Below are 20,790 nucleotides of genomic sequence, written 5' to 3'. Positions count from 1 at the left end.
TAGCCGACAAGGAAGTCGCAATCACAAAGGCTAATAAGTCCTAAACGGACGTGATACTAGTTTGGGGCCATTGTGGTTACGCCACGTCATATGATCTGGCAATTTACCACCACCCGACGTGGAATTCTTCGTTTTAATTGATATTTTCAGTTATCATATCTTTCCTCTAAAGTAATTATAATTAAAAAACCTTCACCTAATCATTTCATTATCTCTTTTCTTTTTTAGAAAAGCAATTAATTATTTTGAATTTTGTAGATTTTTTAATTTTGTTTTTTTGCATATATATTGATTGAATAAGTAGTAGTAGCGAATTCTATGGTGGATTTGGGTTGGTTAAAAGCAACAAGTTAGGGTTTTTGATTCTTCGGGTTTTCAGATTCCTTTCAAGTCAAAGCAAAGCAATCGCCTTTTCGTCCATGTGAGTCCCATAATTCTCCTTTTTTTTTTTTTTTTTCGATTTCGTTGTTTGTTAATGATGCAACCTCATCAAACTCCTCCTGCAATTTTGATCGAATCTCATCATCTGGGTTTTTTTGTTTGGTTTCGTTCGTTTCCTTTGTATTTGAATTGTTGTATTGAATCAAACTGTGTATGCTTATCTTCAATTCCCCTGTTCATGGTGTTCTGGGTTTATTATTATTATTTTTTTTTGCTTGTATGAAATTGTGGTGGTTAATCATAGAGAACGATGGGGTTAAATAGTCTTTTTTATCATCTGCCGCAACTTTTTAAGAGTTTTTATTAGATTTTTGATTCGGTCTTTGTGTTGCTCCAAACCTGGAAAGTTGTAGGCTTTTTTCTATTTTACTAGCCTCTTTGTCTCGTAATTGTTTTTTTTTTTTTTTTACAACTGAGAAAGTGTCAGGTGTATACGTTACTTTTGTTTGCACCTTTTTTAGATCACTCCCTAATCACACAACTTACATACTATATGTTACGTGTTAGATTAAAGAATAATTCTTGCTTCATAACCATATATATATATATATCTCTTTCAAGCATCCTTGTTATTTCTGCTTTAATACTGCAAAAAACATACAATGTGTTCGTAACTATTCTCTTCTTTGCTGTTTTCCTTACCAGATCTTGCTGTGTTGTTTACTCAGACATCTGCCTGCGCTTGATCAGCTATTTTGCTCTTCTCTGCCTTTCACTAAGGCAGAGTTTGAACTAAAACTGAGATGGATGTCGCTGCACTTCTAACTTCTGCTGGGATTAATGTAGCCATATGCATTGTGCTTGTGTCCCTTTATTCCATTCTACGGAAGCAGCCAGCCAATTATTGTGTTTACTTTGGCCGAATGCTCTCTAGCGGAAGAGTTAAACGTCATGATCCTCATTGGTATGAGAGGTTTGCGCCTTCTCCAAGTTGGCTCCTTAAAGCTTGGGAAACTACTGAGGAAGAGATGTTGGCTGCTGCTGGTCTCGATGCTGTGGTTCTCATCAGGATGGTCATTTGCAGGTTTATTTTACTTCACCATAAAACTTGCTTTTCCGTTTTTTTTTTTACTGTAATTGAGTGGACAAACAGGCTGTTTTTTTGTTTACAACTCTCACAGTTGGTTTATGTTTCTTTTATAACTCTGCAGCATTCGTATTTTCTCAATCGTTGCAGTCGTTTGCATTGCCTTCGTGCTACCTGTTAACTATTATGGACAAAAGATGGAGCATAAGGAAGTCCATTTGGAGTCATTGGGAGTATTCACAATTGAGAACCTTCATCAACGCTCACGATGGTAAACTAGCGGCATTGTCTCACTAATACTGTCAGATAATATGCGTAGCCTGTATTTCTACCTGATTTTGTTTCTGTGCAGGAGATTAAATGGTGGCATTTCACACTAGTCTTCTTAAACAGATAGACTACCAGTGTTCTGTACAATGAATGCAAAAAAGCTCATTCTAGTTTCACTCTTTTTATTTCCAGGCTGTGGGTTCATTGTCTCTCATTGTACATCATATCCTCCGCAACTTGTGCTCTTCTTTACTTTGTGAGGATCTTATTACCTTGGTTCATGTCACGCTTACTGATTCTTGCTATTCCATCGTTTCGTTTTGGTCTCTCTCTCACTCTGTTTATATGTGTGTTTGCCGCTGTAGGAATATAAAAATATAACCAAAAGGAGGCTTGCCCATATTGCTGAATCTGCCTCAAAGCCAAGCCATTTTACTGTTCTTATTCGTGCTATTCCTCAGTCTCCTGAGCAGTCCTACAGCGAAACAGTGAGCAAATACTTCACAAATTACTATGCACCAAGCTATGTGTCGCACCTAATGGTCTACCGTGATGGGTTCATTCAGAGGCTGAGGGTATGTCTTTTGATTTATTCTTGCAACATACTGACTTGATTATCAGTCACTTGTCTTTTGTTTTGTTTTCTGTTGGATTAGGAATAAATTTTTCATTTACTACCTCTGCGTGGTTGACCTTAGGAGAATAGGACTCCCCTAGAATAAAAAAAGGAAGCGATTTCTCTTTGTCCCGGAATGTGATATAACCTTTTTCACACTTCATATGTTGGATTAGGAATAAATTTTTATACAGACTTAATTATGAAATAACAGAGCAATAACTTGTTTTACCGACTTAATTGATAGTCCTGTATTAGTTAAAGATATAGGAAGTTCAGGGATTATATTTTTGATGATATTCTTGGATTACTCACTTTTTTTTTCCTTTGTAGCAGTTTTAGTTGATATTGAGGTTTTTTTGATATTACATCAGTTTCTTGTTGGTTATCTGATCAGATTTTTGAATATTAACAACATGTGGATGGTGTATGATAACATGTAGTTGAAGTGCAGTGATCTATTTTGGAGCACAACTGAGTTAATTAGATTCTAATATTAATCGTGTCAATTTTTAATTTCAGAATGAAACGGAGAGGATGTGTCAGGCTATGAAACATGTTTCTTCTGATTTAAGTTGTAACCCGAGCTTGAAGTCATGCACCTTTTGTGGACCTGCAGCCACAAATTCTTTCCAAATCCTCGCTAACGAGGCAGACAGTGTGAAAACACTGGAGCTTGGTGAGTTGACTTTGGCTACGACGGAGGAAGTAAGGAATTCTTTTCACTCTGATAGGTGAACTTTGTACTTTACATGATTTAGGCTTAGTGTGTGGTTTCTACCTGTTACATGATCTAAGCATAGCGGCACCACTTGAAATATGTATGTAAGGCTTTCTTTAATACTCATTTGCAGGAACGTCCCGTTGCTTTTGTGTTTTTCAAGAGTCGTTATGATGCTCTTGTTGTTTCGGAGGTTCTTCAAACACCAAATCCTATGTTATGGGTGGCAGACTTGGCTCCAGAGCCTCATGATGTTCATTGGAGGAATCTCAGAATACCTTATCGGCAACTTTGGATGCGAAGAATAGCAACCCTTGTTGGTGCTATTGCCTTCATGTTTGTGTTTCTTTTTCCTGTTGCCTTTGTTCAAGGGCTGACTCAACTACAAACGCTATCCAAGAATTTCCCTTTCCTAAAAGACTTCTTGAACAGGTGAGTATCCAGCAGTTTCCTTACTCGTGTACTCAGTAATAGAAGGTTCTTGTTTGTATTCTCTTCTTAACATGACATAGAGTTGGAACCAGAGAGTACTAGGCAGTTGATATCTTTATGCGAGATTTTTTGTAGATTTAAAAGCGCAGAAAAAGAGAGCAATAAAAAGTCTATGTAATCGATTTATTTTTGTTACCTATTTATCTAATCATCCCTTTGAAAAACATTGCAGGAGGAATTTTGTGAACCAGGTCATCACAGGGTACTTACCAAGTGTGATTTTGGTTCTATTCTTTTATGCCGTTCCACCATTGATGATGTACTTTTCAACCTTGGAGGGGTGTGTTTCTCGGAGTCTAAGAAAGAAAAGTGCATGTATCAAAATTTTGTACTTCACCATCTGGAATGTGTTCTTCGTCAATATTCTATCAGGCTCTGTTATCAGGCAATTGGCTGTATTGTCTAGTGTGAGGGACATACCTGCACAACTTGCCAAACTAGTTCCAGCACAAGTAAGTGTTCCTTTCACACTTCTGAGTCTATCCTTTTTTTGTTATAATGTTAATAGTATGAAAATATTCATTGACTGCATGCAGGCTGGCTTCTTCATGACCTATTGTTTCACATCTGGTTGGGCCGGTTTGGCATGTGAAATCATGCAACCTGTTGGGCTCATCTGGAACCTGATAAGAAAAGTTATTGTCAAGAACAAGGAGGACTCGTATGAAACACTTAGGTTTCCATACCATACAGAAATTCCGCGACTACTCTTGTTCGGGCTCCTGGGACTCACCAATTCAGTCATAGCGCCTCTAATAATGCCGTTCCTGTTGATCTACTTTTTCTTCGCATATCTTGTATACAAAAATCAGGTATGTGAACGAGGCATATCTGCTCTGATCTCTTCTCTTATACGTACACCTTTTCTTGTAGTTGCCAATAAGCACTTCAAGATGTATTGTACATAGACACCTAAATATCCATGGTGATTGAGTAGTAATTACTACAATCATTTTGACACTTTTTTAATCCGACTATCTTTCGTTTTTTTTTGTGCAGATAATCAACGTTTATATTACAAAATATGAAAGCGGTGGACAATATTGGCCTATTTTTCACAACACGACAATCTTTTCACTGATCTTGTCGCAAGTTATAGCTCTAGGCTTTTTCGGTTTAAAGCTATCAACGGTTGCTTCAGGTTTCACCATTCCATTAATTCTTCTGACTCTTCTGTTTAGTGAGTATTGTCGGCAGAGGTTTGCGCCCATATTCCAGAAATATCCAGCCGAGGTATATATATTCCCCACCATTTTTTCATCAGAAACTCGATTTGCATCTCCTGGGAGATGATCTTGACGTGTGAGTTTCTTTCAGATTTTGATCGCTATGGACCGAGCAGATGAGGTGAAAGGAAAGATGGACGAGATACATAACAACTTGAAAGCTGCATACTCTCAGATACCATCATTATCGTGTTCTCAGGAATCGAGCAAAGCTGGTTGCAGTTCACCTGGCTCAGATCAGGAGTTACCAGATTCTGAACAATTGAAGCCTGAGAAAGAGAGTCTTAAAGCTGAATACATCTGGGCGTTCCAGAGAAGTAAATCTGGTCATGATCTTGAGGTGAAATCCTGCCCCAGTGCTTCACCAAATCGTTATTCTCCAGGATTTGCTGAGATATACAAACGAACTTAAATACTTTTGAGCTACAATCTCTGCAGAAGAAAAAGTGTCCAAAATTGAGTTACAAATTTAGAAGTTGAGACCCTTATGGGTGATGAAAGTAAGATGTGTGGCAGCCATCTCGAAATATAAACAGTTCTACCTGCTAAAACGAAATGTGAATTTTATAGTTACTGCAGGAGGAAATGAAACTATGGTCAGAACCACTTTTGTACAAAGATTCTTTTTAAGTAGTTTTGTGAAAGACAATGATATTACTATATAGAGAGGGCAAAAGAGCTTTCTGTTTCTGTCTCGTATCGTATATAAATTTACATGAAAGTGTTCTCTTCATTTTTGTGTATACACAGCTTAATATGCCTAGTAATGTCCTTGTGGAGAAAGGTTGAATATTGGCTTCTCAGTTGATATTTGTGACCCATCCCTTGTTGTCTTCAGTCAATCCTGTCTGGATAGAGACAAGGATGGAACGCAGTTTCTGGCAGACAGATTCATCCCCGGTTTTATACTCCACTCTGAAATGTTTCAGAAAGATTACATCAGTCCAAATATTTGCTTAAAGTTTGAGTGAAACTATCAAGGTATTACGAGTTCTTACCTTTTGTCCTGATATGTTATAGAACCCACAGGAGCAACTACTACAGCAGTTCCGGTACAAAAGACTTCATCTGCATCCATTACTTCATCCACATGTACTGCCTTCTCTACTACCTGATTTCATAACTCAAGTGTGAAACTTAGCCAAGTGTAGTATTTGGTTGTTTAGAGCAAAACAGTTTGACTTTGTATTACCTGATAACCTTGATCACTTGCGATCTCCATTATACTTTTCCGTGTAATCCCCTCAAGAATTGTACCATTAGTTGCAGGAGTTGAGATTGTCCGACCCTTAATCAATCAATGATACAATTAGGATGCAACAAAGAGATTATACTGGAAACACCACAATCCACAATATATATATATACCTTCACAACAAAGACATTGCAAGAAGAAGCCTCCTCTAGATACTTTTTCTTGACAGAATCAAGATAAAGAACGTCTGAAAACCCCAGGCTCTTGGCTCTGCTCAGTGCTTTCAAAACCTACACACATATATGGTTTATCAAAACTCTTTTGCCTCTTTGAAACTAAGTTGGTTTCAATACTTACTGGGGCATAATTTGTGATGCTCTTGACCCCTCCAGCTCCACCAGGAGCTGTACGGACATACTCTTCCTCAACATAGAGGTTAAGAGCAGCCATCCCTTCCTACAAACCAGTGAACAAAACATTTGCTAATCAAGTCTATCGCCAAAAAGCTTGGACAGGAAGAGAAATATAGATACCTTGAAGTAGTTACCAACTGGAGATGCATAGATAATGAATGTATATTCAGGTGCAGGGCCTAAACCAAGAATAGGACCACTTCCCATCAACAAAGGCCTGATATACAAAGTCCCTTTCCCTGAAGGAGGAACCTGACGAAACACATCACTCATCAGATCCCAAAACAAACCTCTTCAGAAGATAATATTTGTTACAAAGAAAACATAATTTACCCAACGTTTGTTGGCGAGAGCGGTTTGTTTAACTGCATTAACAAACTGATCAACAGAAGGAGAAGGCATGAGCATCCGTTCAGCGCCAAGCTTCATTCGGATAGCATTGTGATCCGGGCGAAACAGAAGAAGCTTCCCATTTTCTTTCCTGTATGCTTTTGTACCTTCATATACCGCCTACGAATAATACCAAAACGTCCATTGATCATACAGATGAGAGACAAATAAAGAAACATCTAGGGTTTACAAGATCATTGCCTGTCCATAGTTTAAGACTCCAGCAGAAGGACTCAGCTGAATATTCCCATAGGGACTAAGTTCTCCTTCAGTAAATGCACCGTCTTTTGAGCATTTCATGACATACATGTAATCAGCTGGCGTTAGACCAAACCCGAGATTGTCCCAATCCAAATCCACATACTCATCATCTCCATTTCTATAATAATACAAAACAACAATTATGGAAACAGAGCTTTCAAATGGTAAAAAAGGCAATATTTACATGAGAATCAGAAAACAAAACTTACTGATAAACAGGTCTCTTACGCTCTTCTCGCAAGGCCGTGGCAGCTTGTGCGTTGTACTTAGCGAAAGTTTGTAGCTGTCTCATCGGAGAAAAAAACAAAAAACAGAACATAAAAAATGTTGCATCTGAGATTTGAGTTTTGTCTTGGTAAGAAACATAAAAAAAAAAAGTGTTGTCAGTTTATACCATACGAATATGTAAATGAAGAGGAAGAACTAGACTTTTGCGTAGAGATGAGAAGGCTTTGATCATCTTCACAATTGCAGAGCCTCTGTTTTGGTTGTGAAAGAGGATTTCTCGTGAATTAAATAACAACAACAACAAGAATATAAAGAAATAAATAGAGATTTTTTTTGACAAAATGATTAACCCAAAAAAAAGGAAGAAAGTGAAAGAAAACACAAAGAACAGTGTCGAATTAAGTAGCCAACACGTAAGTGATTGCGAAGCGAAGCTTATTAATTATGTGAAGTGTGGCTGCTTTTATCTTTTGGCAAATCGTTGAATTTTGTTTTTATTTTTCTTCTTCTTTTTTTATCTTTTAGTGGAAATTGGTATAGAGTTCTTATCTTGTGTTTGAATATTGTGTTATTCTTATTTTTTTCTATTGCTTCGTCACTTGTGTCTATCTCCCCCATGATCAGATCTACCTAGACGTGTCTCTCTGAAACTAGAAATATTATAACGAAATCAACGCTACTTCTCTTTCTTTTTTGTCGTTTTAATGGTGCAAGGTAAATGAAGAACTTATGTGGTCTACCCTTCAAAACTGAAAAAGAAAAATCCTATTTTTGGACAGTGAAATAGTATCGTAAAGTTGGTATAAATATCTATTTAGCAATGTCTTTCTTCAGCACGCAATTACCTAAATTATTGAAACAAATTATTACGTTATTTTAGTATATTTCCAACTCGTGTCTTTTTTCTCTATAATATTAATAATACTAGGACTTAGACCCCCCGCTATGTCGCGAGCTAAATATTTAAAAAAAGTAAATAAAATTTAAAATTATACATCATAAAATCATTGAAATGTAAAAACATTGTATAAAGTATTATAAATATAAGATATATTATGAAAAATTATGGTAAAGCTATAATTAAAAAAATCAATATGACAAAGTGATCCTAATTGAGAATATTGAACTAATGGTTGTAATGAGTAAATATAATTTTTTTTTAAATAATTATAATTAAAAACAAAATAATATAAATTTTAAATATCAAAATAGTTTTAACGAAAAGTTACGATAAATAGACGTAACTATAAATTATATATTAAGTTTTATTAAATTTCTATATTGCTATAGTGATTTCTAAAATTTTAGTTAGATTATAAAATAACGTTGAATATTTGATATTAATATTCAAATTATTTAGATTAAACATAAAACGAAAAATTTGTTTCAATGAACAATGATTTGTTAGTTATTGATGAAGAGACAAATATATAGAAAGTTCAAAAGACATGACTATTTAAATAGTCACACCTATTAGAGCGAAAAGTTGTGATGAAAATATATGAATAAAATATAGTGAAAAGACACCACTCTAAAATAAACAGATACAACTGTTTGAGTTTAAAAAAACCGAATAAAAACAATTTTCTTACAAAAAATACTAAGCAAAGTCACAACTGTTGTTCGTATTTATTCAGATTGTTATTATTATTTTTGAATATTAAACTATTTTTAACAAAAGATAAGATAAAAATATTCCCAACTTTAAATTAAACTTCTCTATTGCTATAATCATTTCTAAAATTTTAGTTAGATTATAGAATAACGTTGAATATTAGATATTAATATATTAATTATTTAAATTCAACATAAAATCGAAAATTTGTTTCAACAAACTTGTTAGTTACTGATGAAGAAACAAATATAAAAAGAGTTCAAAGGACATTATTATTTAAATAGACACATCTATTAGACCGAAAAGTTGTGATGAAAAGATATAAATAAAATATAGTGAAAAGACACAACTTTACAATGAACAGATACAACCGTTTGTGTTTGCACTTGGTTTCACCTTATAACCCATATAAACTGCTTTTAAATAGAAAACATCTTTATTACCATATTGAAAAGTGAAATTCAAAAACTCACTATATAATCCATCTAACTCTTGAAAAAAAACTTTAGGTATTTTCATGAAATTTTTATATTTAAAATTAACTAAAATTTGTAAATTAGATTCATCATTCCAAAAATCTTTTGTTAAATCAAGAATTGGAATAATTTATTTACTTTTAAAAGAATGAATGCTAGAGAGTAATTTAGAAAGTTGTAAAAACTTTCATTTTGAAATTTTATATTATTTTGTGTCATGACAAAAAATGAAAACAGTTCAAAAAAACAAATATATCTAGATTTCAAAAGATATGAATATTCTAATAAACACAACTCTACAATAAACAGTTGCAACTTTACAACAATGAACAATCGCAACTTTTTGTAAAACACACAATTTAATTTTTCTACAAATTTTTTTTGTAAAACACACAATTTAATTTTTCTACAAATTTTTTTAGAAAATATCAAAAAAGTATGGTTGAAAAAACACAACTTTTGGTGGTATTTATTCGGATTGCTATTATATATAGACATTAATTTTTTATATTTAAAATTAACTAAAAGTTGTAAATTAGATTCATCATTCCAAAAATCTTTAGTTAAATCAAGAATTGGAAGAGTTTCTTTACTTTTAAAAGAATGAATGCTAGAGAATAGTTTAGAAATCTATAAAACTGTTGATATTAAAATTTTATATTAATTTGTGTGATGGCAAAAAAATGAAAACAGTTTAAACAGACATATATATATAGATTTTAAAAGATACGGATATTCGAATAAACACAATTCTACAATGAACAATTACAACTTTACAAAAAACCGTTACAATGAACAATCGCAACTTTTTGTAAAACATACAATTTATTTTTTTACTGTTTAGAGAGAGGCAACCATAAATATTTTCTATCAAAAATATAAAATAAAGAAAATTTGAATACAATGATAAAAAGTCATTTATATATAAATTGGAATAGACACAACTGTTTGTAAGAGGCACAACTCTATATTTAACAGACGCAACTTTTTAGAGAGACACAACCATTGAAATTAAAATATATATATATATATATTATACGAATAGGTATAACGTAAAATCGCAACTATTGTTTGCATTTATTCAGATTGTTATTATTATATAGATCGACTGATCCGCAGGTGTTATTACCCCTTTATTACAGTAAACACGAGATATTGTAGCCACGTTAGACCCAATAGGTATTTGTCGGATAACAACTTTATTTCCATGTCACTCATACATGATACATGTCGTCTTTTCAACGTCTTCGTCCTCTTTAAAACTACCCAAATGGGAGATAAACACGTTGTGGAGTTTGACAGCCACGTCAGTCTGAGATCTTCTTTATCCGATAACAACGTTTTTGCTATGATGCTAACTAAGGATGTCCCTTTACTATGATGCTTACTTAAAGGGATGTAGACTCTTCTTCACACTCCACCGTTACTTTTCTTATTATATATTTCCAAAGGTTGCTATCAACCCTAGTGGACATATCTACGACCGTCATTGCTTTCAAAATTCACAAGTTTGATTTGTCGTGTCTAATCAAAGCATCTTGAATAATCTATAGTAGTATCTGAGATTCTACATAGTCTACAAAAAAAAGCTTTGACAATATTGTTTCTCTATAAGCGAACAGTAGATCCATGGAGGATTGATTTTATTAATATCTGGGAAGTGTTAATAAAAGATTCATTTACTATAAGTGAAGTGTTTACTATAAAAGATTCATATCTGGGAAGTGAATATCTAAGGGAAGTGTTAATATCTGGGAAGTGAAGTGTTTATTAATATCTGGGAAGTGTTAATAAAAGATTCATTTACTATAAAAGCTTTACTAAGGGAAGTGTTTCTCTATAAGTGTTAATAATATGTCCAGAAAAAAAAAATCTCCCAATAAAGAAAAGCAACAAGGACAAAAGATTCATCTCTTTGAAGCATCAAAATTAAACATTTCTACGTTGATTCATAGCTTATTGCAAATTGAAACCATTGCGTTTACTGGTATGATTCAACAAAGTCAAGTAAAATAAGACTCCTGACAAATTCATCAGAAAACCTATACTAATTTGTAAGCTTCATCAGAAAACCTATACTAGTAAGCATGGTTTCGAACCAAAAACGATATTGATTTATAAAGGAGAAAAAAAAAGAAGAGTGTTACTATTCTAGCACTACAAAAAAAAAACATACATATTGTATCACTTAAATAGTATCACAAAACTAAGTGATATTATTTCAAATTACTTTTCAATAAGTGATATAAAAATTATAATTTTACATCAGTTACAATCATCGATGATATTATTATTGATTTGTATGACATCATTTCATTATAATTGATGCAAATGTAAATCATTTACATCACTTTCAAAATACTGATACAAAATATAAAAATTTACTTCACTTAATAATTAATGTATTTATTAATTTATACTAACATCACTTAGAAAAATGATCCAAAACTTACATCATTGATGATGCTAGTAAAATTATATGTCAAATTAATATATTAACTGAACTAAAAAAAGAAAAAAGAATATTATGTTACTCTTTAATCGACTAAAACAAAAATTTAAATTGAAAACACAAAAAAAAAAGAGAAAAAAAAAACTGAAAACAAAAACAAAATAGCCGAGAAAAGATATCATAGTTTACATGAGATATCCCACATCTGCTGAATAAAAACAAAATCTCTCCTAATTGCTCTTATATATTCTGTTTAGTCGTACATGTTTAATGGGATAACAAGTTAACAACTATTTGTGTAGGTTCCATCATAAATACTGTATAAATAATATAAGTAAATTATCAAATAAATATATAAACAAATATGATTAAAATATAAATAATTAAATATTATATTAAAGAACAAAAATTTTCATATAATTTATTATAATATTGATTTTAATAGTTTTTCTGAAATGATATAAATATTTAACATTAGTTTTGATAAATGATGCAAATATTTTATATCAATTTATTAAAAATGATGTAAGACTTGCAACATTTTTTTGAAGTGATGTAAATGAACATTAATTCTAATAAATGAAGCAAATATTTATTTCAATTGATGTAAATTATTTGCATCAACAAAATGTAAATCACTTATTTAAGTGATGCAAAATATTTTAGCATCATTTAAACATGATACAAATATAAAATATAAATGATGTAAAACCATTTTTTTTGTAGTGTAGAGTTTTCAGTGTTTTTTTTTTCTCTCAAGGGTCTCTCTACCTCAGCGAAAAAATCTTCTCACAAGTTGATGATAAAGTTGGTTCTTTGGTTTTCTTTGTGGGTGTCATCTTGGTGATGGCTCCCCCTTCCAAAAATCTGGTTCTGGTTTCTTCATAGACGTAAAAACCATAGTCATCTGCGCTCATGTTGTCTTTAACCGTGGTGATGATGAAACATGAGTGCAGGTGACTATAGTTAAACTTCAATATATATTACCTTACAAATACACAACAACACAGCTACCAAACTTAAACATAAAGGTCTTAACCCCATTGGAATCCTTGATTCGTCGCAAATCTTTCCATAGGTCGGCCAGTTCTTAGTATGAGGGTCTGAAGAGTCGAAGTCAGGATCTATTTTTTTGAAGCAGACTTGGGCAGCTCCTACACCTCTGTTCTCACAAAGAACATCCATGAAATCAGCAAGCATGGAAGGAGAAAAGGCAATCTTAATAATCACTAACTAAACACTTTTTATTCAAATTTGTTATGTTCTTCTCTATTCATAAATTGACCACGTGATCAAGTGATAAGATTCTTCGTTATGATTTCGATCTAATAATAGTAATTTGTATTATTTTACTCAAATTTTGAACAAACAAAAAAAATCAAATAATTGGTTATTAGTCTACTTTAGTGATGGTTGATTGTTTTTCGATTGAAATAAGCTTGAAAATGTGTGTTTAAAATAGATATTTTCTTTATTAATTGGTGCAGTTTTTCACAAAATGGTAATGTGTGCTTGCGGCCTTCAATCCAATATATACATACTCGGCCGCTCCTATGATACTAATGTTGTAAGTAGTTTAGTGGTTAAGTGAGTGTCATATTGTGCAGGTGAGCTGTTCGAATTACACCTATATGCCATTTTATTTATTTCAATATAATTTTTTGTTACATATAATAGGCCCTTCAATTTTTGATGTTGCTTCTGCCGAGTAGACCATAAGAGTTGGAATTTTACGATAACAAAACAAAAAAAATATTAGCATGACTTGAAATTTAATTTGTCGAGAGATTGCAGCCATGATTAGGGTTTCCAAAACCTCAATCAGATTATATAGTTTTGGGCCTTTTGGGCTTAATATTGATATTTTTATTATGGGCTTTTGGTCCGTTATTGGGCTTCAATTTTTGTTTTTTTCTCTCTACTCAAACAAGTGTTTAGAATAATAATACCAAAGCAAATCTAAACTTAGGATTATATGCAACTGCAATACAGTTTATCATAACTTATAGATACTATTTCAAAAGCTTTTGATAAGCAACATTTTTATATTAAAAAAAAAACTTTAGGCAATCTCCATAACCCAATCCTTAGTGTCTTGGATAGAACCAGTTTGTATTCCCACCAGAATAGATCGAAGTTGCTGTGTAACAAGCGCATCTCCCACTTTGTACTCAGTCCTGTAGATTATATATATAAACAGATATATGTATAAATCTTAGTTTATGTAGACACATATGGATCATGTATGTGGAGAAGAAGAGACCTTGTGTTCTGAAACGTGATGCTTCCAACAGAAGCAACCCCAGTGGCAGTTCCAGTGCAGAAAACTTCTCTTGCTTCCTTCAGTTCTTCAACGGCAACGGTTCGTTCTTCCACCTGTCCATTACACACTTCTTAAAACTCCCATGGGGTATTTATATAGAAATTATCTTTAGAAATCAAGTTTTAAGTTTAAACATGTAAAGCCATATAAAGCAAATTGAAACTATCCAGTGTGTTACGTGCTTTGTTTTGCCTCAAGAAAGGAAACAGAGTATCCTCTGTTTTTGACTCAAGGATGTAAACAACGTTAGAGGAACACAGATGTGGAATGAATACTAACCTTGTAACCAAGGTCAAGGGCGATTTCGATGACACTCTTACGCGTGATCCCTTCTAGAATTGTCCCGTTAGTAGTTGGAGTCACTATTGAATTCTCCTGAAAGACTCTCAATAAACTTCCATTAGTATACAACAACATCATTGGAACTTTAGATGAAAAAAAACATTCAGCTTCAGTCTTAAAAAGAGTTTGTTTAACCTTCACAAGGAATATATTAGAAGCAGAGACTTCTTCTATGTTCTTCCCAGTCTCTGCATCAAGATACAAAACATCCGAAAACCCTCTTGATTTCGCTCTTCTCATCGCCTCAAGCACCTTTTACAGTTCCAAAACAAACACTAACTTTGGAACAAAAACACCTTGCTTAGTACTTGAAACCATATAGGTTGAGAGTTTAAACTTACTGGACCGTAATTTGAAATTGCCTTTACGCCACCAGTTCCTCCAAGATAGGCACGTGGAATCACCTCCTCCACGTACAGGTTCAACGCCGCTGTGCCTTCCTATACAAGCAATCTAATTCAAGACCAACCCACAGATTGACTCAATAAAAGAAAGAAGAAACTCCCTTTTATTTTTAGGGTATCATGACCTTAAAATAGTTTTGAACAGGGGAGCCAAACACAAGAAACGTGTACTCTGGTGCTGCAGCCACACCTAAGCTTGCTCCGCTTCCGAACAACAACGGTCGGAGATACAACGAGCCTTTTCCAGGAGGAGGAACCTAATTGAAAAAAAAAAAGAGTGAGCCTTTAAGAAAACTAAACTAAAGGTTCATTTCGAGGAGCAAAAGATATCGAAATTTTGTACCCAACGCCTGTTAGCAAGAACGGTCTGCTTAACACCTTCAATAAAGTGTTGAACAGAAGGAGAATGCATACACATTCTCTCAGCTCCTATCTTCATACGCATGGCGTTTTGCTCTGGACGGAAGAGAAGAACCTTACCGTCTTCTCCTCTGCACGCTTTCATCCCCTCGATTAGCCCCTAGGATACCCACCAGAAAAGTCGTTTTACATATTGTACCAGGCAATTTGTGTGATTTTTTGAAGCTTTTACCTGGCCATAGTTGAGAATTCCAGCAGCAGGGTTTAGCTCGATGTTGCCGTAACGGCTAAGGTAACCCTGTTCGAAGTTTCCCTCGCTACAACTTCTGGTGGCGAACATGTAATCTGTCCGTACAAGACTGAATCCGAGGTTGTCCCAATCAACATCAGCATACTCTTCATCCTCACTGCAACACAAGAAAAGAAAAAGAATTCGACTATTGACTAATTGTTTACTGAAAGAAACTATTAACAGAACACACATTTTTTTACCCCATTGAAGGTAAAAAGAGTTATAAGTTAAAACAACCACAAGAAGAGGTTAAAACTTTTAACCCACGAACGTGTACGGTTTTGACTTGCAAGTTGCAGCTATATAGTAGACTTTTAGCAGATATTTCTTAAAAACTTTTTCCCCATTTAGTTTCTTACGTTTTTTCGTGTAAAGATTTGAGTCGTGACTGGTACTGACAATGAATAAAAAGGACAAATGTTGTATTAGCTAGATTGGAGGGTAGTTAATAGTGTTACCGTTCTGCGTCCGAGACATGTTCTTCTACAACAGAAGTTGCTGCCTTGGTCCCATGCATACGAAACCCCCGGATCTGTATTATCTTCAAACGAAGCATAATTAGTTTAAAAAAAAAAAACAAATTATGTAGGTTGTAGTTGTTTCCTTGGTGTATAGTACCAAAAGAAAAAAAAGAATCAAGAAGAAGAGTATGATGGTGTCTTGTGGGAAGAAATTACGAACCTTGGAGAGATAATAAGTTGAAGATTGAGGTATGCAGCGACGAAGAGCCATGTAGTATGAAGAAATTAGTTGTACGCGCATTCTGTGTGTGCACCCAAAGTGAAACTCTTAAGCATATAATTCTCAAAATCCAGAGGCAGAGAAAATGATTAATGTGGTCGTATCAACTCCAACTAAAATGATATTTGAGAAACTACCAAGTGTGAGAGGCGTGGAAGATAGAAGGCATTTACTATAGCCATGTTGCTATTTATCCCCATCTCAAGATTGAGGGACAGTTTCTTAGCATTACAACATTGAATAAAATAAAATAAAATAAGAGAGAGAGGAGGCATCATTTCTCACAAGTCACGGTTGAGGATAAGAAATCAAAACTTTTGTTTGCATTTACCACAAATGACAAAACCTTAGAAAAAATATCTTTGTGGGGGACATAAATAAGCCAGGAAAGGAAAACAAATCACATGTTTTAAGAATGTGAGAAAATATTAACCGTTAAATATATGAGAGTTTGTGATATTATTATCTTGATAAACTATAGTACTACTATCACGAAGGCTAACAATAGTTGAGGGTCACAGTGATTAGCAATTTATTTAGTTGGGCTCTTTTTTACGCAGTTAAAAGTTATATTGAGATGTTTATAGTTATTTGGTTTAACTGTAGTGAACTCTGTGATTTGTTTATAAGTGGTATTCAATTTGTTGCCCTGACAGTGAGAAACTTGAAAGTATGATACAGTTGCGTATAATCACTATTCAGTAGTCACATAATATTTAAAGAAGCTCAAAGCTTGAAGAACTAGACTTTGTAAACTACAACAGTCCTCAACAACATTGCCAAGAGAAACATTTGCAATCAAGTTAACTAATGATTGAGCTGCAGAGTGGAGTCTGGAGAACAATCCACTCATGTTCACTCACACACCATAGAAGCTCAAAAGCTACTAACCATTATGAACAATAAGACTAACCAACATTGTCAAGCTAACTAAATTATCAACTAGTAGTAGTTACTCCTAAAAAATGGAAAAAAAAAAATCCTCTTGAGGAAGTAAACACATCATCAATACCAGCAAACTGAAGAACCTTCTTGGGAAACCTAGCCGCAACTATACCAACAAGCTGGAACCATCCTCACAGTTAAAGAACCACATTTCCCAGTCACCATACATGGCACAGTGTGGCTTCCCAATCTTGTTTCCACATTAACCTCTCTTCACACTGGAACCACAGATAGCTTCGCCGGTATAATCGCTCCTGTAATAGCTGTAGCAACTTCCTTAAGAGCACTTCACTCCCAACCAACATGACCATTACGGTAATGGTATTACCATCTCCAACGACAACAATGGCCTTGTACCACCTTTCCCAGCACCACGACCACCGAAGTCACCGCGCTCGCCGCCGCGTTTACCACCTCGTTCAGCCATTGTCGATACAGTTGAGCTTCCTCACTCTCAATCACCGGCGCGAGGATGCAGCCATGATCAGGGTTTCTAAATCAGATTAGATAATTTGGGCCTTTTGGGCTTAATATTGGTATTTTAGTTATGGGCTTTTGGTCACTGATTTGTCTTCAATTTTGTTTTTATCTCTACTGAAACAAGTGTTTAGAATAATACCAAATCAAATCTGAACTCAGGATTATATGCAACTGCAATACAGTTTTAACTTATAACAATAACTTATAGATACTATTTCAAAAGCTTTTGATAAGCAACATTTTTATTTTAAAAAAACTTAGGCAATCTCCATAACCCAATCCTTGGTGTCTTGGATAGAACCAGTTTGTATTCCCACCAGAATAGATCGAAGTTGCTGTGTAACATGCGCATCTCCCACTTTGTACTCAGTCCTGTAGATTATGTATCAACAAATGTACGTATAAATAAATCTTAGTCTATGCAGATACATATATATATATATATATATATATATATATACATGTGTGTGGAGAAGAAGAAGAAGAAGAAGAAGAAGAAGAGACCTTGTGTTCTGAAATGTGATGCTTCCAACAGAAGCAACCCCAGTGGCAGTTCCAGTGCAGAATACTTCTCTTGCTTCCTTCAGTTCTTCAACCGCAACGCTTCGTTCTTCCACCTGTCCATTACACACTTGTTAAAACTTCCATGGAGTACTTATGTAGAAAGCATCTTTAGAAATCTATTTTTAAGTTTAAACATGCAAAGCCATATAAAGCAAATAGAAACTATGCAGTGTGTACGTGCTTAGTTTTGCCTCAAGAAAGGAAACAGAGTCTTGCTCTGTTTTTGACTGAAAACGTTAGAGGAACACAGATGTGGAATGAATACTAACCTTGTAACCAAGGTCAAGGGAGATTTCGATGACGCTCTTACGCGTGATCCCTCCTAGAATTGTCCCGTTAGTAGCTGGAGTCACTATTGTATTCTCCTGAACGACTCAATGAACTTTAATTAGTATACAAGAATGAAAAAGAAAAGAAGCATTCAACTTCAGTCTTGAAAAAAAAATTGTTTAACCTTCACAAGGAATATATTAGAAGCAGAGACTTCTTCTATGTTCTTCCCAGTCTCTGCATCAAGATACAAAACATCCGAAAACCCTCTTGATTTCGCTCTTCTCATCGCCTCAAGCACCTTTTACAGTTTATCACCAAAACAAACACTTACTTTAGAACGAAACAACTTGCTTAGTAATTGAAACCATATAGGATGCGAGTTTAAACTTACTGGACCGTAATTTGAAATTGCCTTTACGCCACCAGTACCTCCAAGATAGGCGCGTGGAATCACCTCCTCCACATACAGGTTCAACGCCGCTGTGCCTTCCTATACAAGCAATCTAATTCAAGACCAACACACAGATTGACTCAATAAAAGAAAGAAGAATCTCCCATTTTTTAAGGGTATTGATAATGACCTTAAAATAGTTTTGAACAGGAGAGCCAAACACAAGAAACGTGAATTCTGGCGCTGCAGCCACACCCAAGCTTGCTCCGCTTCCAAACAACAACGGTCTAAGATACAATGAGCCTTTTCCAGGAGGAGGAACCTAATTGAGAAAAAAAAGCCTGACCCATTAAGAAAAAACTAAACCAAAGATTAATTCATTTCGAGGAGCAAAAGATAACGAAATTTTGTACCCAACGCCTGTTAGCAAGAACGGTCTGCTTAACACCTTCAATAAAGTGTTGAACAGAAGGAGAATGCATACACATTCTCTCAGCTCCTATCTTCATACGCATCGCGTTTAGCTCTGGACGGAAGAGAAGAACCCTACCGTCTTCTCGTCTGCACGCTTTCATCCCCTCGATTAGTCCCTGGGAACACCACCAGAAAAGTCGTTTTATATATTGTACCAGGCAACTTGTGTGATTTTTTTGGATGAGATTTAAAGCTTTTACCTGGCCATAGTTGAGAATTCCAGCAGCAGGGTTTAGCTCGATGTTGCCGTAACGGCTAAGGTAACCCTGTTCGAAGTTTCCCTCTCTGCAACTTCTGGTGGCGAACATGTAATCTGTCCGTACAAGACTGAATCCGAGATTGTCCCAATCAACATCAGCATACTCTTCATCCTCACTGCAACACAAGAAAAAAAAAAGAATTCCACTATTGACTAATATTGTTTACTGAAAGAAACTAATAACAGAACACACATTTTTTTTTACCCCCAGTGAAGGTTAAAAGAGTTATAAGTTAAAACCACCACACGAAGAGTTTAAAACTTTTAACCCCACGAACAACCACCACGGTATATATATATATATATATATATATATTTAGAAGAAGACTTTTAGTAGATATTATTTAAAAACTGTTTCCCCATTTTGTTTTCTTACGTTTTTTCTTGTTAAAATTTGAGGCTTGACTGGTACTGACAATGAATAAAAAGGACAAATAATGTTGTATTAGCTAGATTGGAGGGTAGTAAATACTGTTACCGTTCTGCCTCCGAGACATGTTCTTCTACAACAGAAGCTGCTGCCTTGGTCCCATGCATACGAAATCCCCAGATCTGTATTATCTTCAAACGAAGCAAGATTAGTATTAAAAAAAAAATCAAGAAGAGAGTGTATGATGGTGTCTTGTGGGAAGAAAGTACGAACCTTGGAGAGATAATTAGTTGAAGTTGTTGAAGATGGAGGTATGCAGCGACGAAGAGCCATGTAGTATAAAGATTGTTGTACGAGAGCTTTCTGTGTGTGCACCCAAAGTGAAACTCTTCAACATATAATTCTCAGATTCGACAGGAAGAGAAAATGATTAATGAGGACGTACCAACCCCAACTAAAATAATATTTGAGAAACTATGAAGTGTGAGAAGCGTGGAAGATAGAAGAAGGCATTTATTATAGCCATGTTGCAATTATTACTTTTTTCGGTAATTAGACCATCCCCATCGCGGGATTGAGTGAGACTTTCTTATTAGCATTGCAATATTGGAAAAAAAAAAAAAAAAAGAGAGAGAGAGAGAGAGAGAGAGAGATGAGGCCTCGTTTCTCACAACCCCTCTGATACGATTGTGAGAAGAGTATGACCAGCTGTTGTACAACTAGTTATTTGAAATTTTAATTAAAAAATA

The 20,790-nt window shown here is 34.5% G+C and overlaps 4 protein-coding genes across 11 annotated transcripts; 1 reads left to right on the top strand and 3 right to left on the bottom strand.

Moving 5' to 3' along the window:
* LOC104739615 (CSC1-like protein At1g10090) lies at positions 225-5,461 on the top strand. 3 transcript variants are annotated; one of them, XM_010460040.2, is made up of 11 exons: positions 225-421; positions 1,110-1,465; positions 1,593-1,739; positions 1,931-1,994; positions 2,104-2,313; positions 2,877-3,062; positions 3,209-3,507; positions 3,740-4,019; positions 4,104-4,379; positions 4,567-4,800; positions 4,885-5,461. In XM_010460040.2, the coding sequence occupies exons 2-11, from the start codon at positions 1,185-1,187 to the stop codon at positions 5,203-5,205; spliced, it is 2,298 nt and encodes a 765-aa protein (XP_010458342.1). In that variant the 5' UTR covers positions 225-421; positions 1,110-1,184; the 3' UTR covers positions 5,206-5,461. The 3 variants fall into 3 exon arrangements, with proteins under 3 accessions (XP_010458342.1, XP_010458341.1, XP_019091838.1); XM_010460039.2 differs by having other exon boundaries at positions 1,087-1,465; XM_019236293.1 differs by lacking the exon at positions 225-421 and having other exon boundaries at positions 1,248-1,465; positions 1,619-1,739.
* On the bottom strand, positions 5,433-7,726 carry LOC104739616 (branched-chain-amino-acid aminotransferase 2, chloroplastic-like). 2 transcript variants are annotated; one of them, XM_010460042.2, is made up of 10 exons: positions 7,447-7,726; positions 7,262-7,335; positions 6,993-7,170; positions 6,735-6,911; positions 6,522-6,653; positions 6,346-6,444; positions 6,162-6,278; positions 5,986-6,081; positions 5,792-5,904; positions 5,433-5,708 (listed from the first exon to the last, which is right to left on the bottom strand). In XM_010460042.2, the coding sequence occupies exons 1-10, from the start codon at positions 7,510-7,512 to the stop codon at positions 5,594-5,596; spliced, it is 1,167 nt and encodes a 388-aa protein (XP_010458344.1). In that variant the 5' UTR covers positions 7,513-7,726; the 3' UTR covers positions 5,433-5,593. The 2 variants fall into 2 exon arrangements, with proteins under 2 accessions (XP_010458344.1, XP_010458345.1); XM_010460043.2 differs by having other exon boundaries at positions 7,262-7,339; positions 7,447-7,721.
* LOC104739614 (branched-chain-amino-acid aminotransferase 1, mitochondrial-like) lies at positions 13,764-16,557 on the bottom strand. 2 transcript variants are annotated; one of them, XM_010460037.2, is made up of 10 exons: positions 16,226-16,557; positions 16,003-16,085; positions 15,485-15,659; positions 15,236-15,412; positions 15,018-15,149; positions 14,830-14,928; positions 14,624-14,740; positions 14,426-14,521; positions 14,087-14,199; positions 13,764-14,000 (listed from the first exon to the last, which is right to left on the bottom strand). In XM_010460037.2, exons 1-10 carry the CDS (start codon positions 16,304-16,306, stop codon positions 13,886-13,888), a joined length of 1,188 nt encoding a protein of 395 aa, XP_010458339.1. In that variant the 5' UTR covers positions 16,307-16,557; the 3' UTR covers positions 13,764-13,885. The 2 variants fall into 2 exon arrangements, with proteins under 2 accessions (XP_010458339.1, XP_010458340.1); XM_010460038.2 differs by having other exon boundaries at positions 16,003-16,076; positions 16,226-16,556.
* On the bottom strand, positions 17,844-20,660 carry LOC104739613 (branched-chain-amino-acid aminotransferase 1, mitochondrial-like). 4 transcript variants are annotated; one of them, XM_010460034.2, is made up of 11 exons: positions 20,582-20,660; positions 20,315-20,404; positions 20,150-20,232; positions 19,613-19,787; positions 19,352-19,528; positions 19,129-19,260; positions 18,939-19,037; positions 18,729-18,845; positions 18,544-18,639; positions 18,215-18,327; positions 17,844-18,082 (listed from the first exon to the last, which is right to left on the bottom strand). In XM_010460034.2, exons 2-11 carry the CDS (start codon positions 20,372-20,374, stop codon positions 17,968-17,970), a joined length of 1,167 nt encoding a protein of 388 aa, XP_010458336.1. In that variant the 5' UTR covers positions 20,375-20,404; positions 20,582-20,660; the 3' UTR covers positions 17,844-17,967. The 4 variants fall into 4 exon arrangements, with proteins under 4 accessions (XP_010458336.1, XP_010458337.1, XP_010458335.1 ...); XM_010460035.2 differs by lacking the exon at positions 20,582-20,660 and adding an exon at positions 20,487-20,558; XM_010460033.2 differs by lacking the exon at positions 20,582-20,660 and having other exon boundaries at positions 20,315-20,573.

Source organism: Camelina sativa, chromosome 14, assembly GCF_000633955.1.
Source record: "Camelina sativa cultivar DH55 chromosome 14, Cs, whole genome shotgun sequence".
Taxonomy (NCBI): domain Eukaryota; kingdom Viridiplantae; phylum Streptophyta; class Magnoliopsida; order Brassicales; family Brassicaceae; genus Camelina; species Camelina sativa.
The sequence above is the reverse complement of the archived record's forward strand: the minus strand, read 5'-3'. Positions and strand labels throughout refer to the sequence as shown.